The 20,020-nt window shown below is 48.5% G+C and overlaps 1 protein-coding gene across 1 annotated transcript in view; it reads left to right on the top strand.

Moving 5' to 3' along the window:
* The first annotated feature begins 714 nt into the window (after positions 1-714).
* Positions 715-20,020, top strand: part of IFNGR2 (interferon gamma receptor 2) — a 36,655-nt gene continuing 17,349 nt past the window's right edge. Inside the window, exons 1-3 of the mRNA XM_050785998.1 lie at positions 715-928; positions 12,720-12,852; positions 19,595-19,800. Of these exons, the coding sequence (XP_050641955.1) occupies positions 859-928; positions 12,720-12,852; positions 19,595-19,800 (409 nt within the window). The 5' untranslated portion in view covers positions 715-858. The remainder of the gene's footprint in view (positions 929-12,719; positions 12,853-19,594; positions 19,801-20,020) is intronic.

Genomic DNA, 20,020 nt, shown 5'->3' with positions numbered 1-20,020 from the left:
CTCGGGCTGGGGAGCGGGCCTGCGGCTGCCCAGCTGCTAAAGGACTTCCTCCTCGTGCACCGCGGCCGGCTCCTGGGCAAACCCCATGCCGTTTCGAAATGCTGGAAGTTTCTGTCTCTCTCTCCCCCTCCTCGGAGCCCATTCGCCCCCAGAGCCCCACCCCCTCCTTCACTGGGCCCTTTCTAACTCCTTCCCCTTAAAACCCTTTTCAAAAGGGGGTTGACGGGGGGCGGAGGTTGCAGTGAGCCGAGATCGCGCCACAGCCCTCCAGCCTGGTGACTCCGTCTCAAAAAAAAAAATGGGGGGGGGAGCGGGGGGGAGTTGAAAGCCTAATATGTATTTTGGGGGCTATTAAAGCAAACATTTCGACTAAAGGGGCGAATCCTCGAATTGTGCGATCAAGCACCCAAGAGGAGAGTGAGGTGGGGTCAAGAGGGGTGGGGGCTCCAGGGAACGCCCGGGGGCCTGGGCCGAGGTCTTGCGGGGCCCTTCTGGAAGGATCGCGGCCCCCGAAGGTGGGCGTCCCGCGGGGCTCCAGTCTCCAGGACGTTCCGGGAGGCTCCGCGCTCCAGTAGGCCGGCTGCGTGGGGTCCCAGCGCTGCCGCCGCAGAGGCCCCCCGGGCCGCGGTTCCCGGAGCGGGAAAGTCCCGCGTGGGGGCGGGACGGGGCGGGGGCGGGGCGGGGCGCTGGCGGCCGAGCAGGGTCCCCTCCGCCTGGACGCCCCGCCGCCGCTCGGGAAGAGGCGGGCCCTGCGCGCCCTGCGCTCGCCATGGCGGTCCCGGCGGCGACGTGAGCGGCTCCGCGGACCCCAAGCGGGGCCCCGGCCGCGACCTGAGCCGCCGCCGAGCGCCCGGGGCCATGCGACCGACGCGGCTGTGGCCGCTGCTGCTCGGAGTCTTCGCCGCCGCCGCCGCCGCGCCCCCGTCAGGTCAGCCGGGCCTGGGCCTTCGCGGCGGGACGCGGGCGCAGCCGCAGCATGTGGGGGCTGGGGGACTCCCGGATCGGGGGATGGGGGAAATCTGCGGGGTGCTCAGATTGGGTGGGAATCTGTGGGGTGCTCCGGGTGGGTGGGATCTGCGGGGTGCTCAGATCGGGTGGGAAACTGCGGGGTGCCCAGGGCTAGAGAGGCCCGCGGGGAGCCCGCAGCGGGGCTGGGGTGGGCGGCCAGGAGTTCCGGACAGGAGCTGGGCAGGAGCTGGAAGACGGTAGGGCACCCCTCCTGGCGTCCTGGCCGCCGGGACACCCCTCTCCGGGAGGGGACACTCGCTGCCCCTCCGTGAAGCCAGCACCCTCGGCTGTGCCACCTCCGCCACCGGCGGCGAGCCGGGAAAGCCAGCGTAGCCACAGTCTCCGAATTTCTCGGAATGAACAGCAGCAGCACATTGAATCCGGGGCTTGGGCAGAGGCTGCCTCTGCTGGCCACGGGTTCTGCAGCCTGGCCAGACCGCGCTTAGTCCCCACCTGGAGTGCCTCCCGAAGGCCTGGCTGGAAGCTAGACTGAGTCCCTTTGTAGAAGCAGCGGTGGAGCAGGGCCCAGGTCTTGGACAGGTGACGCAGACACAATTCCGACTTTGGCCTAGGGCATATTTGACACTGGGTGTGAAATCCAGACAGTTCCAGCGGTCACAGAGATGGGGCAGCAGCATTCAGGCAGGACTCAGAACTGTCCGGGTCCCTTCAGTGTTGGGGCGGAAGAAGAAAAGTGTCAACTGAGCCAGGCATTCATTCATTCATTTATTTAATTAATTATTGTTTGAGACAGGGTGTGGCTCTGTCGTCCAGGCTGCAGTGCATTGGCAGCATCTCAGCTACTGCAGCCTCCGCCTCCCGTGCTCAAGCGATCCTCCCACCTCAGCCTCCCGAGGTGGTGGGATTATTGGCCACGTCCGGCCAATTTTTGTATTTTTTGTAGAGAGGAGGTCTCGCTACGTTGCCCAGGCTGGTCTTGAACTCCTGGACTCCAGCAATCTGCCGCCTCGGCATCTGAAAGCACTGGGATTACAGGTTTGAGGCACCGTGCCCAGCTGAGCCAGGCTTTTAAAACCGGTTCTGTATCCACCCAGAGAGCTTCTTACCTGGCAGCCTCCTTAACCTCTGACACCAACTAACCACGCTTATAAGCCAAACATAAAAACCAAAAGGCGGCCGGGCATGGTGGCTCCCGCCTGTAATCCCAGCACTTTGGGAGGCTGAGGCAGGATCATGAGGTCAGGAGTTCGAGACCAGCTTGACCAACATGGTGACCCCCCCCCCCCCCCCCACCCCCCCCCCCCCCCGCCCGCTACTAAAAATACTTAGCTGGGCATCGTAGCGCCTCCCTGTAATCCCAGCTACTCAGGAGGCTGAGGCAGGAGAATCGCTAAAACCCGAGAGGCAGAGGTTGCAGTTAGCCAAGATCTCGCCACCACACTCCCGCCTGGGCGACAGAGCAAGACTGTGTCTCAGAAAAAGAAAAAAAAAGAAAAAGGGCGAAAGACCTTAATGACAAATGTGTGGTTAGAACATTCTTGTGTATGTATCTGCATTTGTTTTGCTGGGTTCTTTCCCGTGGGGAGAGTGATATCATAGGTTGGACAGCCCTTAGTCTTGAGAACTTAGAAGATTCTTCCCATTCGATAACGTTGTGTTGGGGGTTTGTTTCTTCTACTGGCATTCCTTGCAAAGGTCCGTTAAGTTCCGTATCGCCTTGATCTGGGGTGCCTTGCATTCGAGGAAATTATTAACTGCTTTTCCATGGCAGTCAGATAGATGGGTTCAAATCCTGACTCCACTTCCACTCAGCTTCAAGTTTAGAGCAATCTGTGTGTGCCCCCTCCCTAGGCCTCCTAATGAGAGTTGATGATTGCCCTAGTGTGAGATGAGCAGGCAAGTGACTTCATACCAGAGAGGAGTGACTAGTGGTGATCTGTGGACTGTTTGTGACTTACCTGTAATGAGTCCAGAGGTTGAACGATACATTTAGAAACTTTATAGTTTGACGTTGCCACAACATCCAGGTGCCTGTCCATCTTGCTAACGATTAACTTTTATTGTATTCTACAAAAGTTTTGGTCTGTGTGAGATATTGCCAAAAAAAAAAAAAAAAAAATGAGCCGGGCTCGGTGGCTCACACCTGTAATCCCAGCACTGGGAGGACAAGGCGGGTGGGTCACCTGAAGTCAGGAGTTCAAGACCAGGCTGATCAACATGATGAAACCCCATCTCTACTGAAAATACAAACATTAGCGGGGTGTGCTGGTACACACCTATGTCCTAGCTACTTGGGAGGCTGAGGCAGGAGAATCACTTGAACTCAAGAGGCAGAGGTGCAGTAAGCTGAGATCACGCCACTGCACTCCAGCCTGCGCAACAAAAGCAAGACTGCATCTCAAAAAAAACCCAAAAACAAACAAAAGAAAACTGGCTCTGTCACTCCTTTGAAAAGTGGTAGCAGCTGGGCATAGTGGGTCACACCTGTAATCCCACTGTGTCCAGAATTGGTAGGTTCTTGGGCTCCCTGACTTCAAGAATGAAGTCGCAGACCCTTGCAGCAAGTGTTACAGTTCTTAAAGACAGTGTCTGGAGTTTGTTCCTTCTCATGTTCGCACATGTTTGGAGTTTCTTCCTTCTGGTGGGTTCGTGGTCTCACTGACTTTAGGAGTGAAGCTATAGACCTTCCTGGTGAGCGTTACAGCTCTTAAGGTGGCACATCCCGAGTTGTTCATTCCTCCCACTGGGTTCGTGGTCTTGCTGCCCTCAGGAATGAAGCTGCAGACCTTCAGGGTGAGTGTTATAGCTCATAAAAGCGGCATGAACCCAAGGAATAAACGATAGCAAGATTTATTGCAAAAAACAAAAGAATAAACCTTCCATACTGTGGACCAGAACCCAACCAAGTTGCTGCTGCAGACTGGGACAGTCTGCTTTTATTCCCTTATCTGGCCCCACCCACATCCTGCTGATTGGTCCATTTTACAGAGTGCTGATTGGTACGTTTTACAGAGAGCTCATTGGTTCGTTTTGACAGGGGGCTGATTGGTGTGTTTACAATCCCTGAGCTAGACACAGAGTGCTGATTGGTGCATTTACAATCCTCTAGCTAGACTTAAAAGTTGTCCAAGTCCTCACCAGATTAACTAGACACAGAGCACTGATTGGTGTGTTTACAAACCTTGAGCTAGACACAGGATGCTGATTGTTGTGTTTACAAACCTTGAGCTAGACAGAGTGCTGATTGGTGTATTTATAATCTTTTAGCTGGACATAAGGGTTCTCCAAGTCCCCACTAGATTAGCTGCAGAGGACTGATTGGTGTATTTACAAACCTTGAGCTAGACACAGGGTGCTGATTGGTGTGTTTACAATCCTTGAGCTAGACACAGAGTGGTGACTGGTGTGTTTACAATCCTTTAGACAGTGCTAGACAGAAAAGTTCTCCAAGTCCCCACTAGATTAGCTAGATACAGAGCACTGATTGGTGCATTTACAAACCTTGAGCTAGACAGAGTGCTGATTGGTGTATTTACAATCCCTTTAGCTAGACATAAAGGTTCTCCAAGTCCGCAGTAAACCCAGGAGCGCAGCTGGCTTCACCTAGTGGATCCCGCTCCAGGGCCACGGGCGGAGCTGCCTGCCAGTCCTGTGCCGTGCACCCCCACTCCTCAGCCCTTGAGCGGTTGATGGGACGGGGCGCCACAGAGCAGGTACAGCGCTCTTCCGGGAGGCTTGGCCGGGCAGGAGCCCGCGGCGTCGGGGAGGCCCGGGCATGGCAGGCTGCAGGTCCCGAGCCCTGCCTCGCGCGGGGCGAGGCAGCTGAGGCCCGACGAGATTTTCAGCGCAGCGCCAACGGGCTGGCACTGCTGGGGGACTTGGCGCACCCTCCACAGCTGCTGGCCCGGGTGCTAAGCCCCTCACTGCCCAGGGCCGGCAGCGCCAGCGGCTGCTCCAAGTGCGACCCGGCGAGCTCACGCCTACCCGGAACTCGCGCTGGCCCGGGAGCGCCTTGCGCGCCTCGGTTCCGGCCCGCGCCTCTCCCTCCACACCTCCTGGCAAGCAGAGGGAGCCCTCTCCCGCCTCGGCCAGCCCAGAGGGGAGCTCCCACAGTGCAGCAGTGGGCTGAAGGGCTCCTCAAGCGCGGCCAGAGTAGGCGCTGAGGCCGAGGAGGCGCTGAGAGCAAGCGAGGGTCGCCAGCACCTTTGGGAGGCAGAGGTGAGTGGATCACCTGAGGTCAGAAATTCCAGATGAGACCAGCCTGGCCAACATGTTGACAACCCCGTCTTTACGGAAACTACAAAAATTACCCGGGCATGGTAGTCGGCGCCTGTAATTCCAGCTGCTTGGGAGGCTGAGGCAGGAGAGTCGCTTGAACCTGGGAGACAGAGGTTGCAGTAACCCGAGATCAGGCAACTGCACTCTAGCCTGGGCGGCAGAGCGAGAGACTGTCTCAAAAAAGAGAAAAAAGAAAAGAAAAGTAGTGGTGCTTTAATCTCTATTTTGCAACTATTTGAGCATTTTCATATTAAACAGCTTAAAAATAAACCTAATGGATATTTTCAAGAGAAACCCTTTTTTAGTGAAAAGACAAAGTGAAAATATTCACAATGATTATATGGCAAATGGGTGGTAGAAAGGTTTTCACACTTTCCCATAACTTACCAGTGTAATTTTGAAATTGCTTTTATGGTCAGAGAAAAAAAAAATGTTGGAAACTTTTTTTTTTTTTTTTTTGAGATAGTATCTCCATCGCTCAGGCTGCAGTGCAGTGGCATGATCACAGCTCACTGCAGCCTCAACCTCTCGGGCTCGAGCCTTCCTCCCACCTCAGCCTTCTGAGTAGCTGGGACTACAGGTGCACGCCATCATACCTGGCTAATTTTTGTATTTTTTGTAGAGATGGGGTTTCACGGTGTTTCCCAGGCGGGTCTTGAACTCCTAGGGTCAAGAGATCCACCCGCCTCAGCCTCCCAAAGTGCTAGGATTGTAGATGTGAAGCCCCAGCCTGGCACTGGAAGCAAATTTTTTAAAGGGAGACATAGTATCTATCCCTTAGAGTTGTATAAGGGTAGAATATATAAAATATGGGACCTGAGGCAATTTGTAGCAATGCCCTGTTAAGTAGTGGCCATTTGCTGTAGGTAGAAAAATGTAACCAACAGCACAAGTGCGGTAAGTCAACTGACTGTTCAGCTAGTTACCTGAGTGTTGAGGAATTAAGGCTTCTATTTGTAATTGTAGCAACTGCTGCAGACTTTTTCAGGGGATTGGGTATGTACTGTACCACAGAATTTTTTATCATTATTTGCTGACTTGAACAGCCAAAGCTTCTCATATGCTTAGAGGCCACCGAGAAAGACAGTGTAAGTCCCTAGCAACTTAAAAACCATTGCATATGAATGTCCACTGGGTACGATCCCGAGTGTTCGTAATCTCAGCAAGTGAAAATATCACGTAGTTGGAATGCTTTTGCCACCTTTATAAATGATCATGATAGTAACATTTATTGGTCAGACGAGATGCCAAGTGCTTTATATACATTACCCCTCTTAATTTTCTCAGCCATTCTTTGAAACTAGGTTATATCTCCATTTTACTCCCTAGAAAGGCAAACCGTTCTTGATAGGAAGAGCCAAATAATCTAGGTCAATAACTTGATGTCCAGTTTTTGTTGCTGTTGTTGTTTTTGGGACGGAGTCTCTCTTTGTCGCCCAGGCTGGAATGCAGTGGCACGATCTTGGCTCACTGCAACCTCTGCCTCCCAGGTTCAAGCGATTCTCCTGCCTCAACCTCCCAAGTAGCTGGGACTATAGGCACCTGCCACCATGCCTTGCTAATTTTTATATTTTTAGTAGGGACGGGGTTTCACCATGTTGGCCAAGCTGGTCTCGAACTTCTGACCTCAAGTGATCACCCTGGCCTCGGCCTCCCAAAGTGTTGGGATTACAGGCGTGAGCTACCATGCCTGGCCTAGTATTTCTTGAAGAGAACAATTTCCTGGTTATGGCTGAGGAATCAGAAAATGCTTTTTTACTTCTCATCTGTAAGGTGATGGAGGTGGGATCAATGATGTTCACCTAATTGATTTTCATCATAATGTACTCCCCATAGAAAGATCCTAAAGGGTCAGTCCTTAATTGTCAAGATTAAATGATTAATGTTAATTATATTTTATTATCTGTGTGTGGTTTATGTTAATCAAACTATGCTGTTAAGACCCAGGATATCCTCCTATTTTTTTGTTTGTTTTTTGATATGGAGTTTTGCTCTTGTTGCCTAGGCTGGAGTGCAGTGGCATGGTCTCGGCTCACTGCAACCTCCGCCTCCCAGGTTCAAGCGATTCTCCTGCCTCAGTCTCCCAAGTCACCGTGATTACAGTTGTGCGCCACCACACCCAGCTAATTTTTGTATTTTTAGTGGAGTCGGGTTTCACCACGTTGGTCAGGCTGGTCTCGAACTCCTGACCTCGAGTGATCCACCTGCCTCAACCTCCCAAAATGCTGGGATTACAGGCATGAGCTACCGCACCCAGCCCCTCCTATTCTTAAATATGCATAATGTCTGAAATGCCTGGATCTTAGATAGATCAAAGGTGGTGGGATGGGTCAAGAAGGCAGAGTTTGTTCATTCACCTCTTTACTCGTTGTTAAATGGTCCTACTGTTTAGCCCTGAGTGTATAAAAATGATTAAGACAGTCAATGTAGAGAATAGTCTACTTAGAGACATTGCCAGAATGTCTGTATTATCATACATACTATAATAGATACACATGTACTGTATGCCATGATTTTTCAAAAGTACTAGAATAGAAATATTTTTAAATGTTATAGGACACTATTTGTCAGGAAGAGTTGAGGAAAGTCCAATAGAGGAAGAACAAACTGAGCTGGGTTTTGAAGCATGGAGTTTCAGATTAAAGAAGAGAGGAAAAGGCCAGGCGTGGTGGCTCATACCTGTAATCCCAGTACTTTGGGAGGCCGAGGCAGGTGGATCACAAGGTCAGGAGTTCGAGACCAGCCTGGCCAAGATGGTGAAACCCTGTCTCTACTAAAAATACAAAAATTAACTGGGCGTGGTGGCGGGCGCCTGTAATCCCAGCTACTCGGGAGGCTGAGGCAGGAGAATCGCTTGAACCCAGGAGGTGGAGGTTACTGTGAGCCGAGATTGCGCCACAGCACTCTAACCTGGGTGACCGAGCAAGACTCTATCTCAAAAAAAAAAAAAAAAAAGAAGTAGAAGAGGCTGGGTGCAGTTGCTCATGTCTGTAATCCCAGCACTTTGGGAGGCCAAGGCAGGGGAACCTCTTGAACCCGGGAGGCTGAGGTTGTAGTGAGCCGAGATGACGCCACTGCAACACTGCACTCCAGCCTGGGGGACAGAGCGAGACTCCATCTCAAAAGAAAAAAAGAAGAAGAAATAAAATATGCAAAATTATGTAGGTCCAAAATAAAATAGGAGAGAGTGTATGGTATTTTAGGGAGTGGTGATGATTAGTCTGTTTGAGATAAGATCTTGAAGGATTTTCAACTTACTCAAGTTTGAACTCTACCCTCTATGCCAGGAATTGGCAGATTTTTCTGTAAAGAACTAGACAGTATGCACTCAGGTGGTTATAGAAGTTGGATTAAATGGCTGATTTCTCAATTAGATATGGCATTTGAGACTCTGCCTAGGGAGAGTGCTCAGGTCATGCTTATATGTGAAAATGTGTAGTTATTTTTTCCTCTTGCTCTCGCACATGCCCCTTGCTTTCCTAAGCTGAGGTTTTGAAAATGAAATTTTCACAGTTGAGTGAAAATGCCCTCTATAAGCACGTGTATTTCCTTCTTTAAAGAATTTCCTCTCAGGAATAAGAAGAATTGTTCTCTACTGTATTGTAAGACTTGGGGTTCGACCATGAACGCATTAGTCCAGTTCAATAAGCTTCATTTTTCTCGTTGGTAGTAGGGTACATTTTGTGGGAGAACATACCAATAATTTCCTTGCCTTCAGGGAAGTTTAAGCTTATTAAAAGCAGTTACAGATATATTACAGATGTATTATTCAGGAAGTTTCTCAACAGGCAAGAAGATTCAGCAAGTTCATTGTCTTAATTACAATATTTTTTTTTTTTTTTTTTAGACGGAGTCTCTCTGTCACCCAAGCTGGAGTGCGGTGGTGTGATCTCAGCTCACTGCAGCCTCCACCTCCCAGGTTCAAGTAAATTCTCTGCCTCAGCCTCCCGAGTAGCTTGGACTACAGGCACCCACCACCATGGCTGGCTAATTTTTGTATTTTTATTAGAGATGGGTTTTCACCATCTTGGCCAGGCTTGTCTTGAACTCCTGACCTCGTGATGCACCCACCTCGGCCTCTCAAAGTGCTGAGATTACAGGCGTGAGCCACTGCAGCTGGCCTACAACAACATCTTTTTTTTTTTTTTTTTGAGATGGAGTCTTGCTCTGTGGCCCACGCTGGAGTGCAGTGGTGTGATCTCAGCTCATTGCAACCTCCGCCTGCCGGTTTCAAATGATTCTTGTGCTTCAGCCTCCCAAGTAGCTGGAATTGCAGATGTGCACCACCATGCCTGGCTAATTGTTGTATTTTTAGTAGAGACGGGGTTTTGCCATGTTGGCCAGGCTGGTCTCGAACTCCCGAACTCAGGTAATCTGCCTGCCTCAGCCTCCCAAAGTGCCAGGATTACAGGCATGAGCTACCATGCCCATCCAATTAGAGTAACTTTTTACATGTTGTATTTTTAAAACTCATAACTTATAATCTAAAATTTATGCTCAGCACAGCTAACTTTGGAGACATACCAAGAATGGCCAAATTTAGATTTGATTTTTATTTATTTATTTATTTTTAGAGATGGGGGGCGTCTCGCTGTGTTGGCCAGGCTAGAGTGCAGTGGCTATTCACAGGCATGATCATAGTGCATACACTATAGCCTCGAACTCCTGGGCCCCAGTGATCCTCCCACCTCAGCCCCTTGAGCAGCTGGAACTACAGGTGCGCACCACCACGCCCAGCTAAATCTGGATTGTGTGGAGTCACTAGGTTAGTGGTAATGTGTTACTGCGGTAAGAGGAACCTTAATACAGGAAATAAAAGTTGTCGTCAGATTCTTTGAATGCCCAGCCCTAAGCAGGCACTCACCCTGTTCCCGGAAAGAGCTGGGTCCAGCTGTGTTTTCTAGTGGCCCAATAACAAGAAGCAGACAAACTAGGGAAAAAGAGAGTTTATTGCTGTAACGGGAAGGTCAGAGATAATTCCACCAGACCAACTCAAAGTGTTTGATTTTCTTCGTGCTTGCATAGGTTTGGGTTATGTGCCTATGTGCGGTATTGCACTTGCCAAAGTCTATGGGTAACTAATTTTGTTTCAACTAGAAAGTCAGGGCCAAAAAAGTGCTTTCTAAGTCTAATCAAGGTGTGAGAGCCCCGGTACCTTCAAGGCCTGCCTCCTAAATTCTATTTAACGAGGACTGTGGTACCAGAGTGTTGGTTTATTTATTTATTTTTGAGACAGAGTGCCACTCTGTCGCCCAGGCTGGAGTGCAGTGGCACACTTGCTGCAACCTCCACCTCCCGGGTTCAAGCGATTCTCCTGCCTCCGCCTCCCAAGTAGCTGGGACTACAGGTGTGCGCCACCACGCCTGGCTAATTTTTCTATTTTTAGTAGAGACGGGGTTTCACCATGTTGACCAGGCTGGCCTTGAACTGACCTCAGGTGATCCGCCACCTGACGTCCCAAAGTGCTGGGATTACAGGCGTGAGCCACTGTGCCTGGCCAGGTGTGTTTATTTCTATCTTACCTCATTTACAGTTTGGTCCGGAGAGCTGCCTTAGACTCTCCAATAAATCTATTCAAACAGCTGCCTCTGTTATCTTGACTTGCTCCAATTTTGGGAGAAGCCTGTGTAGGAGCTGTGTTTCATCTCTGGGTTTGATGTCTGGGCATCAGTTTCCCTGGGCTTAATTATTAGCTTACTGTGAAGGCACCGTTGTGGAAATTTCTCTGTGTAGTTAGGGTGCTATTCAGGTCTGTCTGTGTGACTGTCATGCAGGACTGTCTGTGTAACTGTGGGGAGCACTGACCTGCCACAACCCCTCTCTGGAAGCAAGCATCCAGTCCCCGCTGGCTTTGGGGATTCCTAGGTCATAGCAGCCACAGCACACCCATTGGGCCTGCCTCCCACCAGGCAGCTTTACCTGTCTGTCTTCGGCCCAGGATGTCGTGAGGCCTGCTGTGTGTCAGGAGGAGTATTGTCAGCTGGTTGGATGAAGGTCACCCAGAGCTCATAGGTGTGGAGGGGAGGGGCACCCTATAACTAAACAAATGGCCGCGGACTTGGCAATTCATCTTTCAGAAGAAGAGCCAGTGGTCAGGCTGTCAGCTGGTCTCTTTGAGGTTGGGTGCATTTACCGAAAATGCGTGGCTTGAATTTCCTCCTTTGGATTTTGAAACAGCATGTTTTTCAAACCTTTCGTCCACCTTCTGGGCGTTTCTTATTAATCTTTTTGGTCAAAAGTCTTATCCTGATCATGTTTTCTTTCTAAGACAAAAGGCTCCCTGTGAAGTACCTGCCTGGGGAAGGGAGAGGTTGAGCTTGTTTCCTCTAGGTCACCCCAGAGAGGGGGATTCTGAAATTGGTGGTGTTTCCAGGGGAGTATATTCTTTCTCTGTTTATTGTCCCCTAACCTTTTTTTTTTTTTTTTTTTTGAGACGGAGTCTCACTGTGTTGCCCAGCCTGGAGTGCAGTGGCGTGATCTCGGCTCCCTGCAACCTCTGCCTCCTGGGTTCAAGCGATTCTCCTGCCTCAGCCTCCGGAGTAGCTGGGAGTACAGGCACTCACCACCGCACCTGGCTAACTTTTATATTTTTAGTAGAGACAGGGTTTTGCCATGTTAACCACACTGGTCTCGAACTCCTGACCTCAAGTGATCTGCCTTCCTCGGCCTCCCACAGTGCTGGGATTACAGGTGTGAGCCACCATGCTCTGCCATATTGTCCTCTAACTTTCATGTGCATGAGAAGTAGCTGGAAAGCTTGTTTAAAATGCAGATTTCCTGGCCTGGGGTGGGGCCTGGGGACCTGCATTTTAACCAGCGCAGCACCCCAATGATTGTGATGCTGGGGGTCCTTGAGAAACACAGCAACTCTGATGGTGGCCAGAAATCGGCGTTCCTTGCCCTCCCCTGCAGCTTGGGCTTTGCGTACCTGATTTAGGGTGTTTGTGCGTGTGTAGTGCGTGCATGTGTGCACGTATTTGTGCACATTTGCCAGACACTCCGTTGGTACTAAATCTGAAGCTAATGCGTGTCACATGACCACCACTTTAATCTTCCCCACCGCCCTCTGGGTGTATCATTATTGACCCCTTATTCCTGAAAAAGAAACTCAAGCTGAGACAGGTGAAGTGACCTGTCCCGAGCCCAATGCATTTACTAATAGTAGAACTGGGACCCCAGTCCGGCCAGACTCCAGGGTCCAGGACCTGTTCGTAACAACTGGGACCCACAGGTGGAAAGGTTGCCCCAGGCGCCTCTTTTCTTTTTGCGCTGCCTGTACCAGTAGGGCCATCTTTGTAGCCAAAAGTCGGAGGCTTGGGACCATGCCCAGGGGGACCTGGTAATGCCATTTCTGCACTCTGACAAAAACTGAGTTTATGAATGACTTAGGTAATGTGCATTGAAACATTTTTGTAATTATTTCCCTCTCTCTCCTCTCCTCCCCCCTCTTCTTTTTCTCTGTCCCCTTAAAGACCCTCTTTCCCAGCTGCCCACGCCTCAGCACCCGAAGATTCGCCTGTACAACGCAGAGCAGGTCCTGAGTTGGGAGCCGGTGGCCCTGAGCAATAGCACAAGGCCTGTTGTCTACCGAGTGCAGTTTAAATAGTAAGCCGGTATTTCTGTTGGATCCTTGCTGGGAGCTGTGGGGGCGTCGTGGGGAACCCTAGGGCCACATACTAGTTCCTGCCTCTTTGCAGGGTTTGTTATCAAACCCGTGGGAAGCACATCTTTCTTGGAGCTTGTAAAATCTCTGAGGACAGAGGTTTCACAACCTCCCACTCGTCTGAAGGCTTAAACGACACTGGCGGTCAGGATTCTGCTGTCTAACCACACAGGTTCTTGCTTTGGTGGAAAGTTTATTCTTTTGCTGGTTTCGGGAGAAGGGTTGTAAAAGTAGGCTTCCGCCATGGAAGAGCAGGAGGCAGCTTTTAGTCTTCATCTTCGGGCTTAAAAATCAGATTGATTTAACCTTATAGACCAAATATGGCCTGATCAGAAATTTGTTTTGTTAATTACAATGAATTCTCAGTTTCTCAAGTGGTTTTCCATTTTGTGTATTATCCTGGCTCCTTCATCTGTCTCTTGCCTCTTCAAGCTTTTGCAGAATTGGCCATCACTTGATTTGCAATATAAATACATATAGAAAGAGGGCAAAGTCCACATCCTATGTTATTTTTTGTTTACATTGTTAAGTAGATTAATTGAAGAGTAAGGGGAAGTTTTTGGCTAAGCCATTTTGTACTATTCGGTAAACCAAATGTAAAGACATGATGATGTCCAGTGCCTGGGAGATGGGATTGGTTCATATGTCTTCACCTGATGCTGTTTGCAGTATCAATTAGCATAGCCCTTTCAGAGAGTAATTCTACCAGACATTTGAAGTCGTGGAAATGTCCATAGTAGTTTTCCAATGTGTGTGTGTGTGTGTGTGTGTCTGTCTGTCTGTTGTTTTGAAACAGAGTTTCCCTCTATCGCCCAGACTGGAGTGCAATGGCATGATCTCAGCTCACTGCAACTTCCGCCTCCTGGGTTCCAGTGATTCTCATGCCTCCTGAGTAGCTGAGACTACAGGCATGAGCTACCACGGCTGGCTAATACGTATATTTTTAGTAGAGATGGGGTTTTGCCATGTTGGCCAGGCTTATCTCAAATTCCTGGCCTCAAGTGATCTGCCCGCCTGGGCCTCCCAAAGTGCTGGGATTGCAGGTGTGAGCCACCATGCCCAACCTTCATAGTAGTTTTATCCTACACAGATAATTCAACCCCCATCAAAAAAAAGAGAGACAAAAACTATAATCATGAAGAGATACATGGAAGTGTATATTCATATCCATCAGTAGGAAAGTGACAAATTGTAGCCTGCTAACTTACGCTTGAACACTAAACCACAGACAGCCACTAGAAAGGATAATTAGATGTCATCTGTCAGAAATTGCAACTCCGTAAACTTTGGCATGTATTTGTATTTGTTATTTCTTATTTTTGTTACTTAAAAAAATTTTTTTTATTTACTTTATACTGAAAAGTTGCAAGTGATGTGTATTTATTGTCAAGAATAGAAAGGGGTCAATCACGGTGGCTTACACCTGTAAAAGAATAGAAAAGTAAGGCCGGGCGCGGTGGCTCAAGCCTGTAATCCCAGCACTTTGGGAGGCTGAGACGGGCGGATCACGAGGTCAGAAGATCGAGACCATCCTGGCTAACACGGTGAAACCCCGTCTCTACTAAAAAATACAAAAAACTAGCCGGGCAAGGTGGCGGGCGCCTGTAGTCCCAGCTACTCGGGAGGCTGAGGCAGGAGAATGGCGTGAACCCGGGAGGCGGAGCTTGCAGTGAGCTGAGATCCGGCCACTGCACTCCAGCCTGGGTGACAGAGCAAGACTTCATCTCAAAAAAAAAAAAAGAATAGAAAAGTAGGTCAGGCGCAGTGGCTCACACCTATAATCCCAACACTTTGGGAGGCCGAGACGGGCGGATCATGAGGTCAGGAGATCGAGACCATCCTGACTAACACGGTGAAACCCTGTCTCTACTAAAAATACAAAAAATTAGCTGGGTGTGGTGGCGGGTGCCTGTAGTCCCAGCTATTTGGGAGGCTGAGGCAGGAGAATGGCGTAAACCCGGGAGGCGGAGCTTGCAGTGAGCTGAGATCACGCCACTGCACTCCAGGCTGGGCGACAGAGCGAGACTCTGTCTCAAAAAAAAAAAAAAAAAAAGAAAAAAGAAGAGAAAAGTAATGTGGAAAAATGACAGGCAATTGATTTGTTAGAAGAGTAGGTTTCCAGTTGTTTTTGAGACAAAGTCTCTGTTGCCCAGGCTGGAGTGCAGCGGCACGGTCTTGGCTGACTACAACCTTCACCTCCCAGGTTCAAGCAATTCTCATGCCTCAGCCTTCTGTGTGGCTGGGATTACAAGTGTGCGTGCGCCACCCCACCCAGTTCAGATAACTTCTTATTCTCTTTTTTTTTTTTTTTTTTTTGAGATGAGGTCTCATTCTGTCCCCCAGGCTGGAGTGCAGTGGCATGATCATGGCTCAATGCAGCCTCAACTTCCTGAGCTCAAGAGATCCTCCCACTTCAGCCTGCCGAGTAGCTGGGACTATGGGCGCACGCCACTGTACCCAGCTAATTTTTAATTTTTTGAAGAGATGGAGTTTCATCATGTTGCCCAGGCTGGCCTCGAACTCCTGGGCTCAAGTGATCCACCCACCTCAACCTCCCAAAGTGCTGGGATTACAGGAATGAGCCATCTCATTGGCCTTTCTTATTTGTTTTTAAATGTCTGTTATAACAGTATTTGCTTAATAGAAACAGGTGCTAAAGTGAGGTTTGAGAGTTATCTCTAAATCACATTTATCTGTTCTTCCAGTAGTTATAAATAACCAACATTAAGTCACCTGTAATTAATGGAGCAATCCACCAGAACAGGCTACACAATTTGCAAAACCCAGTGCAAAATGAAAATGTGAGACCCCTATTCAAAGAGCATTAAGAATTTCAAGTTAGCTACTGCAGAGCATCAAATGAAGTGCCTTTCTGAGAACGGGGCTTGATGTGAGCGCACAGGTCACATGTCATGTCAGCATTCAGCAAACATAATACCCTAGGGCTAAACAAGAAACTTGTGAGAGTCACAGCCGATGTATTGACTTAGCCTTGACAGCTGATTGATGGGCTTAGCATTGCTTGGCCTTGAACAGGGAAGTATGTTTGCTGGTTTTCAGAGGAGATGCTTCTAAAAATAGAAGAAAATGTTACTGCATTTAAAAAAAAAAAAAACAAAAACCTTTGATAGCGTTTCATATGATAAACTAACCTGTTTTACTTTATCTTCTTTTCAAAAAGCATTTTGTAGATATTTTCTCAGGGATAAAGTTTGGTTTTATTTTATTTCTTATTTTTTTTAAATTAATTAATTAATTTATTTATTTAGAGACAGAGTCTCTGTCATCCAGGCTGGAGTGCAGTGGCGTGATCTCAGCTCACTGCAACTTTTGGCTCACTGCACCCTCCACCTCCTGGGTTCAAACGATTCTCCTGCCTCAGACTCCCGGGTAGCTGAGATTACAGGCACCCGCCACCACGCCCGGCTGATTTTTACATTTTTAGTAGAGACAGAGTTTCACCATGTTGGCCAGGCTGGTCTTGAACTCCTGACCTCAGGTGATCTGCCCGCCTAGCCTCCCAAAGTGCTGGGATTACAGGCATGAGCCACTGCGCCTGGGTAGAGGTTGGTTTAGTAAAAGAAACATAGGTTAGGATACATGTGAATGTTCCTGTTAGAAGAAGGTGAAATTGAGGATGATTTTCTTTTTCAGTTTGTAGATTTGATAATGGAAGAGGACCTTTGCATTTGTTTTCAGATACTTTGTTTTAGATACAAACATGTGTTTGGGACTTTTTATTAGTTTTGAGGCTTGTGAGACTTAAACTTCCACCCTGTTTCTCTACAATAAAGCATTGCTATGATTAGAAATGAAGATGCCTTTGTGTTTTGACAGTCGGAGTAGCAAGACCGAAATTACATGGAGCACTTTGTGGGAGAATCTCAAGTCTAAATCATGGGTAGCAGACAGTGGCTGCAGGCTATTTGGCTCCCAGTGTTTAATTTTTTTGTCTTCAATTAGTTAACAGCGTTATGAAATCTGGATTTTTTCACTTAGAAAAAAAAAAAATACATAACAGGAAAAATAAAAAACAATCCTGGTTTTAGTTTTCCTTGAAAATGCAGACGGTCGGGCAGCAAGGCCCTTCCCAGGTCATGCCTCCTGGTCTACTGCCAGCCTCTCTCTCAGACCTGCCCAGCCCTGTCTTCTCAAACATTTGTTTTTCATTTTCTTCTGATTTTAGTAGCAATCCGTGTGCTTTATAGAAAATCTGGACAATCTAGAAAAGTAGAAAAAAATAAAATTAAAGTAACCTGTTGTTCTACACTCTAAGAATAATCACTATTCTCATTTTTACTTTTTATTTTATCTTATTTATTTATTTATTTATTTATTTAAGACAGAGTCTTACTCTATTGCCCAAGCTGGAGTGCAGTGGCGCAATCTCAGCTCACTGAAACCTCCGCCCCCTGGGTTTAAGTGATTCTCCTGCCTCAGCCTCCCGAGTAGCTGGGATTACAGGCGTCCGTCACCATGCCTGGCTAATTTTTTTTGTATGTTTAGTAGAGATGTGGTTTCACTATGTTAGCCAGGCTGTTTTTGAACTCCTGACCTGAAGTGATCTGCCCACCTCGGCCTCCCAAAGTGCTGGGATTAGAGGTGTGAGCCACTGCACCCAGCCACAATTCTCATTTTAGACTTTTTTTCTAAATTCATTCTCTTGTTTGAAAATGTGTGTGTGTGCGCGTGTGTGTAAACCAAACTGGGGTCACACTTTTGGGGTCTCTTTCCTTTTTTTATTTTAATTTGCCATAGTTCAATGTGAGCATTTTTTCATGTAATTATTACTGTGTGGACATTGTATGTTTCATTATGTGACATATCACATGTGCTGTATTTAACTTTTCCCCACTCATGGGTGTAGACAGTTGGCAGTTGGTGCCTGTCCTAAGTCACATCCTCGAACATGAATCATATCTGGTTATTTTCTTACACTTCTAGAAGAGAGGTTGCTGGGCCAAAGGGGATGGACTTATTTAACATTTTTGTGAGTGACCTCACAAAGGCTGGACATAGCTCTTGAGTCCCAGAGACAGGCTGAGCCTCGGCACTGGCAGGGGTGTGGAGGAGCAGGCCCCGCACCGCATTGGAGGAAGAGCCGTGCATGTTGCTCTTGGAGGAGGAGGAGTGGGGTGGTTAGAGGGTCTTTAAGTATCTGTCTACCTTCAAAAAGAAATCACTCACCTCTTCCAGGGCACGCCCCTCACCCCCCGCCTGGGAGGTGAGGCTCATGGTTTGCGATCCCTCTCCCCATTAGGGTCTGTCACCCTGGAGCTGGGTAGTAGGTATCTATTGCGAGTGTCTTCATGGAAGCCCTGGCCATGCATCTTGAAGTGGCTTTCATCTTGTCCCTTGCCACTTAAACGGAAGATGCATTTCGGAGAGGGTTGGAGGTACAGTTAGAAGCATGTGTGATACGTGAAAGCTGGTGGCCGTGGGGATACGGAGTGGTCTCCAGTCTCGTCTCCTGTCTCCCATGACCTTGCTTTCTGGGCCATAGTTGCTGTCCTAGAAGGGACACTATCCACAGCCCCTACTCAGGCTCCCAGCAGCCACCTCCTTGGCCTTTCTGAAGACTGTCACCTAAGGTAAAGAGGTCAGAGCTGGGGACTAGAGTCCCGTGTGGGGCTGTGGCATTGGAACTCTGGGAAAGGCACTGTCATTCACAAGGATGTGTGGCCATGTATTTGGCAAGATTTTCATATGGGTGAGACAAATCCTCTTTAAATGGGCAGCTATGGGGTGGAAAGAAACTCCACACCAGCAGGAAGCAGGACTGGAGTTTGTATTAATGCAGGTCCATGCCCAAAACATAGGCTACAGAGACTGAGTTTGAAGAATTAAAATCAGTTATGGGATGGAATGGGAGAAAATACTTGCAAATCATATATCTGACAAGGGAATTGTATCCAGAATAGATAACGAACTCTTACAATTCAACAATTAAAAGACAAATAACCCAATTAAAAACCACAGCTGGGCACCGTGGATCACGCCTGTAATCCCAGAACTTTGGGAGGCCAAGGAGGGAGGATTACTTGAGTCTAGGAGCTCAAGACCAGCCTGGGCAACATGGAGAGACCCCAGCTCTACAAAAAAATTAAAAATAAAAGTAGCGACTGGGCACAGTGGCTCATGTTTATAATCTCAGCACTTTGGGAGGCCAAGGCGGGTGGATCACATGAGGCCAGGAGTTTGAGACCAGCCTGGCCAACATAGTAAAACCCCGTCTCTACTAAAACTATAAAAATTAGCCAGGCATGATGGTGCATGCCTGTAATTCCAGCACTTTGGGAGGCCAAGGCAGTGGATCACTTGAGGTCAGGAGTTGGAGACCAGCCTGGCCGATATGGTGACACCCCATCTCTACTAAAAATACAAAAATTAGCTGGGTGTGGGGCTTGCATCTGTAGTTCCTGCTACTCGGGAGACTGAGGCACGAGAATCACTTGAACCCAGGAGGTGGAGGTTGCTGTGAGCTGAGATCGCACCACTGCACTCCAGCCTGGGTGACACAGCAAAACTCCATTTCAAAAAAAAAAAAAAAGGGGTGGGGGGGAACTGTGGAGTATATATAAATTGTATCTCAATAAACCTGTGTTTTGAACAAAAGCTCTGGGGAAACTGTTACACATAAAGCAGAGGGAATTCTGTGAATTGAAATCCTTTTTTCCTTCCCAGCACCGATAGTGAATGGTTCATGACCGACATCATGTCCATAGGGGTGAATTGTACACAGATCACAGCAACAGAGTGTGACTTCACTGCCGCCAGCCCCTCAGCAGGCTTCCCAATGGATTTCAATGTCACTCTGCGTCTTCGAGCTGAGCTGGGAGCACTGCATTCTGCCTGGGTGACAATGCCTTGGTTTCAACACTATCGGAATGGTAAGAGAACGTGGGTATGGAACTTCCTTTATACTTTCCAGGTTTTTTTCACTTGCAGTATTGACTCCACACACCTCTGTTCTGCCTCTCATCCTAAATGACCAGCAGACAAAGGGATAGCATGGTCAAACCCACACTCTGATGTTGGAGTCCGATGCTAGGAGAGTATGATTTGCTAAACCAGGGGTTGGCCAGCTACAGCCTGCAGGCCAAATCTGGC

The sequence above is a fragment of the Macaca thibetana genome, chromosome 3 (assembly GCF_024542745.1).
Source record: "Macaca thibetana thibetana isolate TM-01 chromosome 3, ASM2454274v1, whole genome shotgun sequence".
Lineage (NCBI taxonomy): Eukaryota > Metazoa > Chordata > Mammalia > Primates > Cercopithecidae > Macaca > Macaca thibetana.
This window is presented reverse-complemented; position numbering and strand designations above follow the sequence as displayed.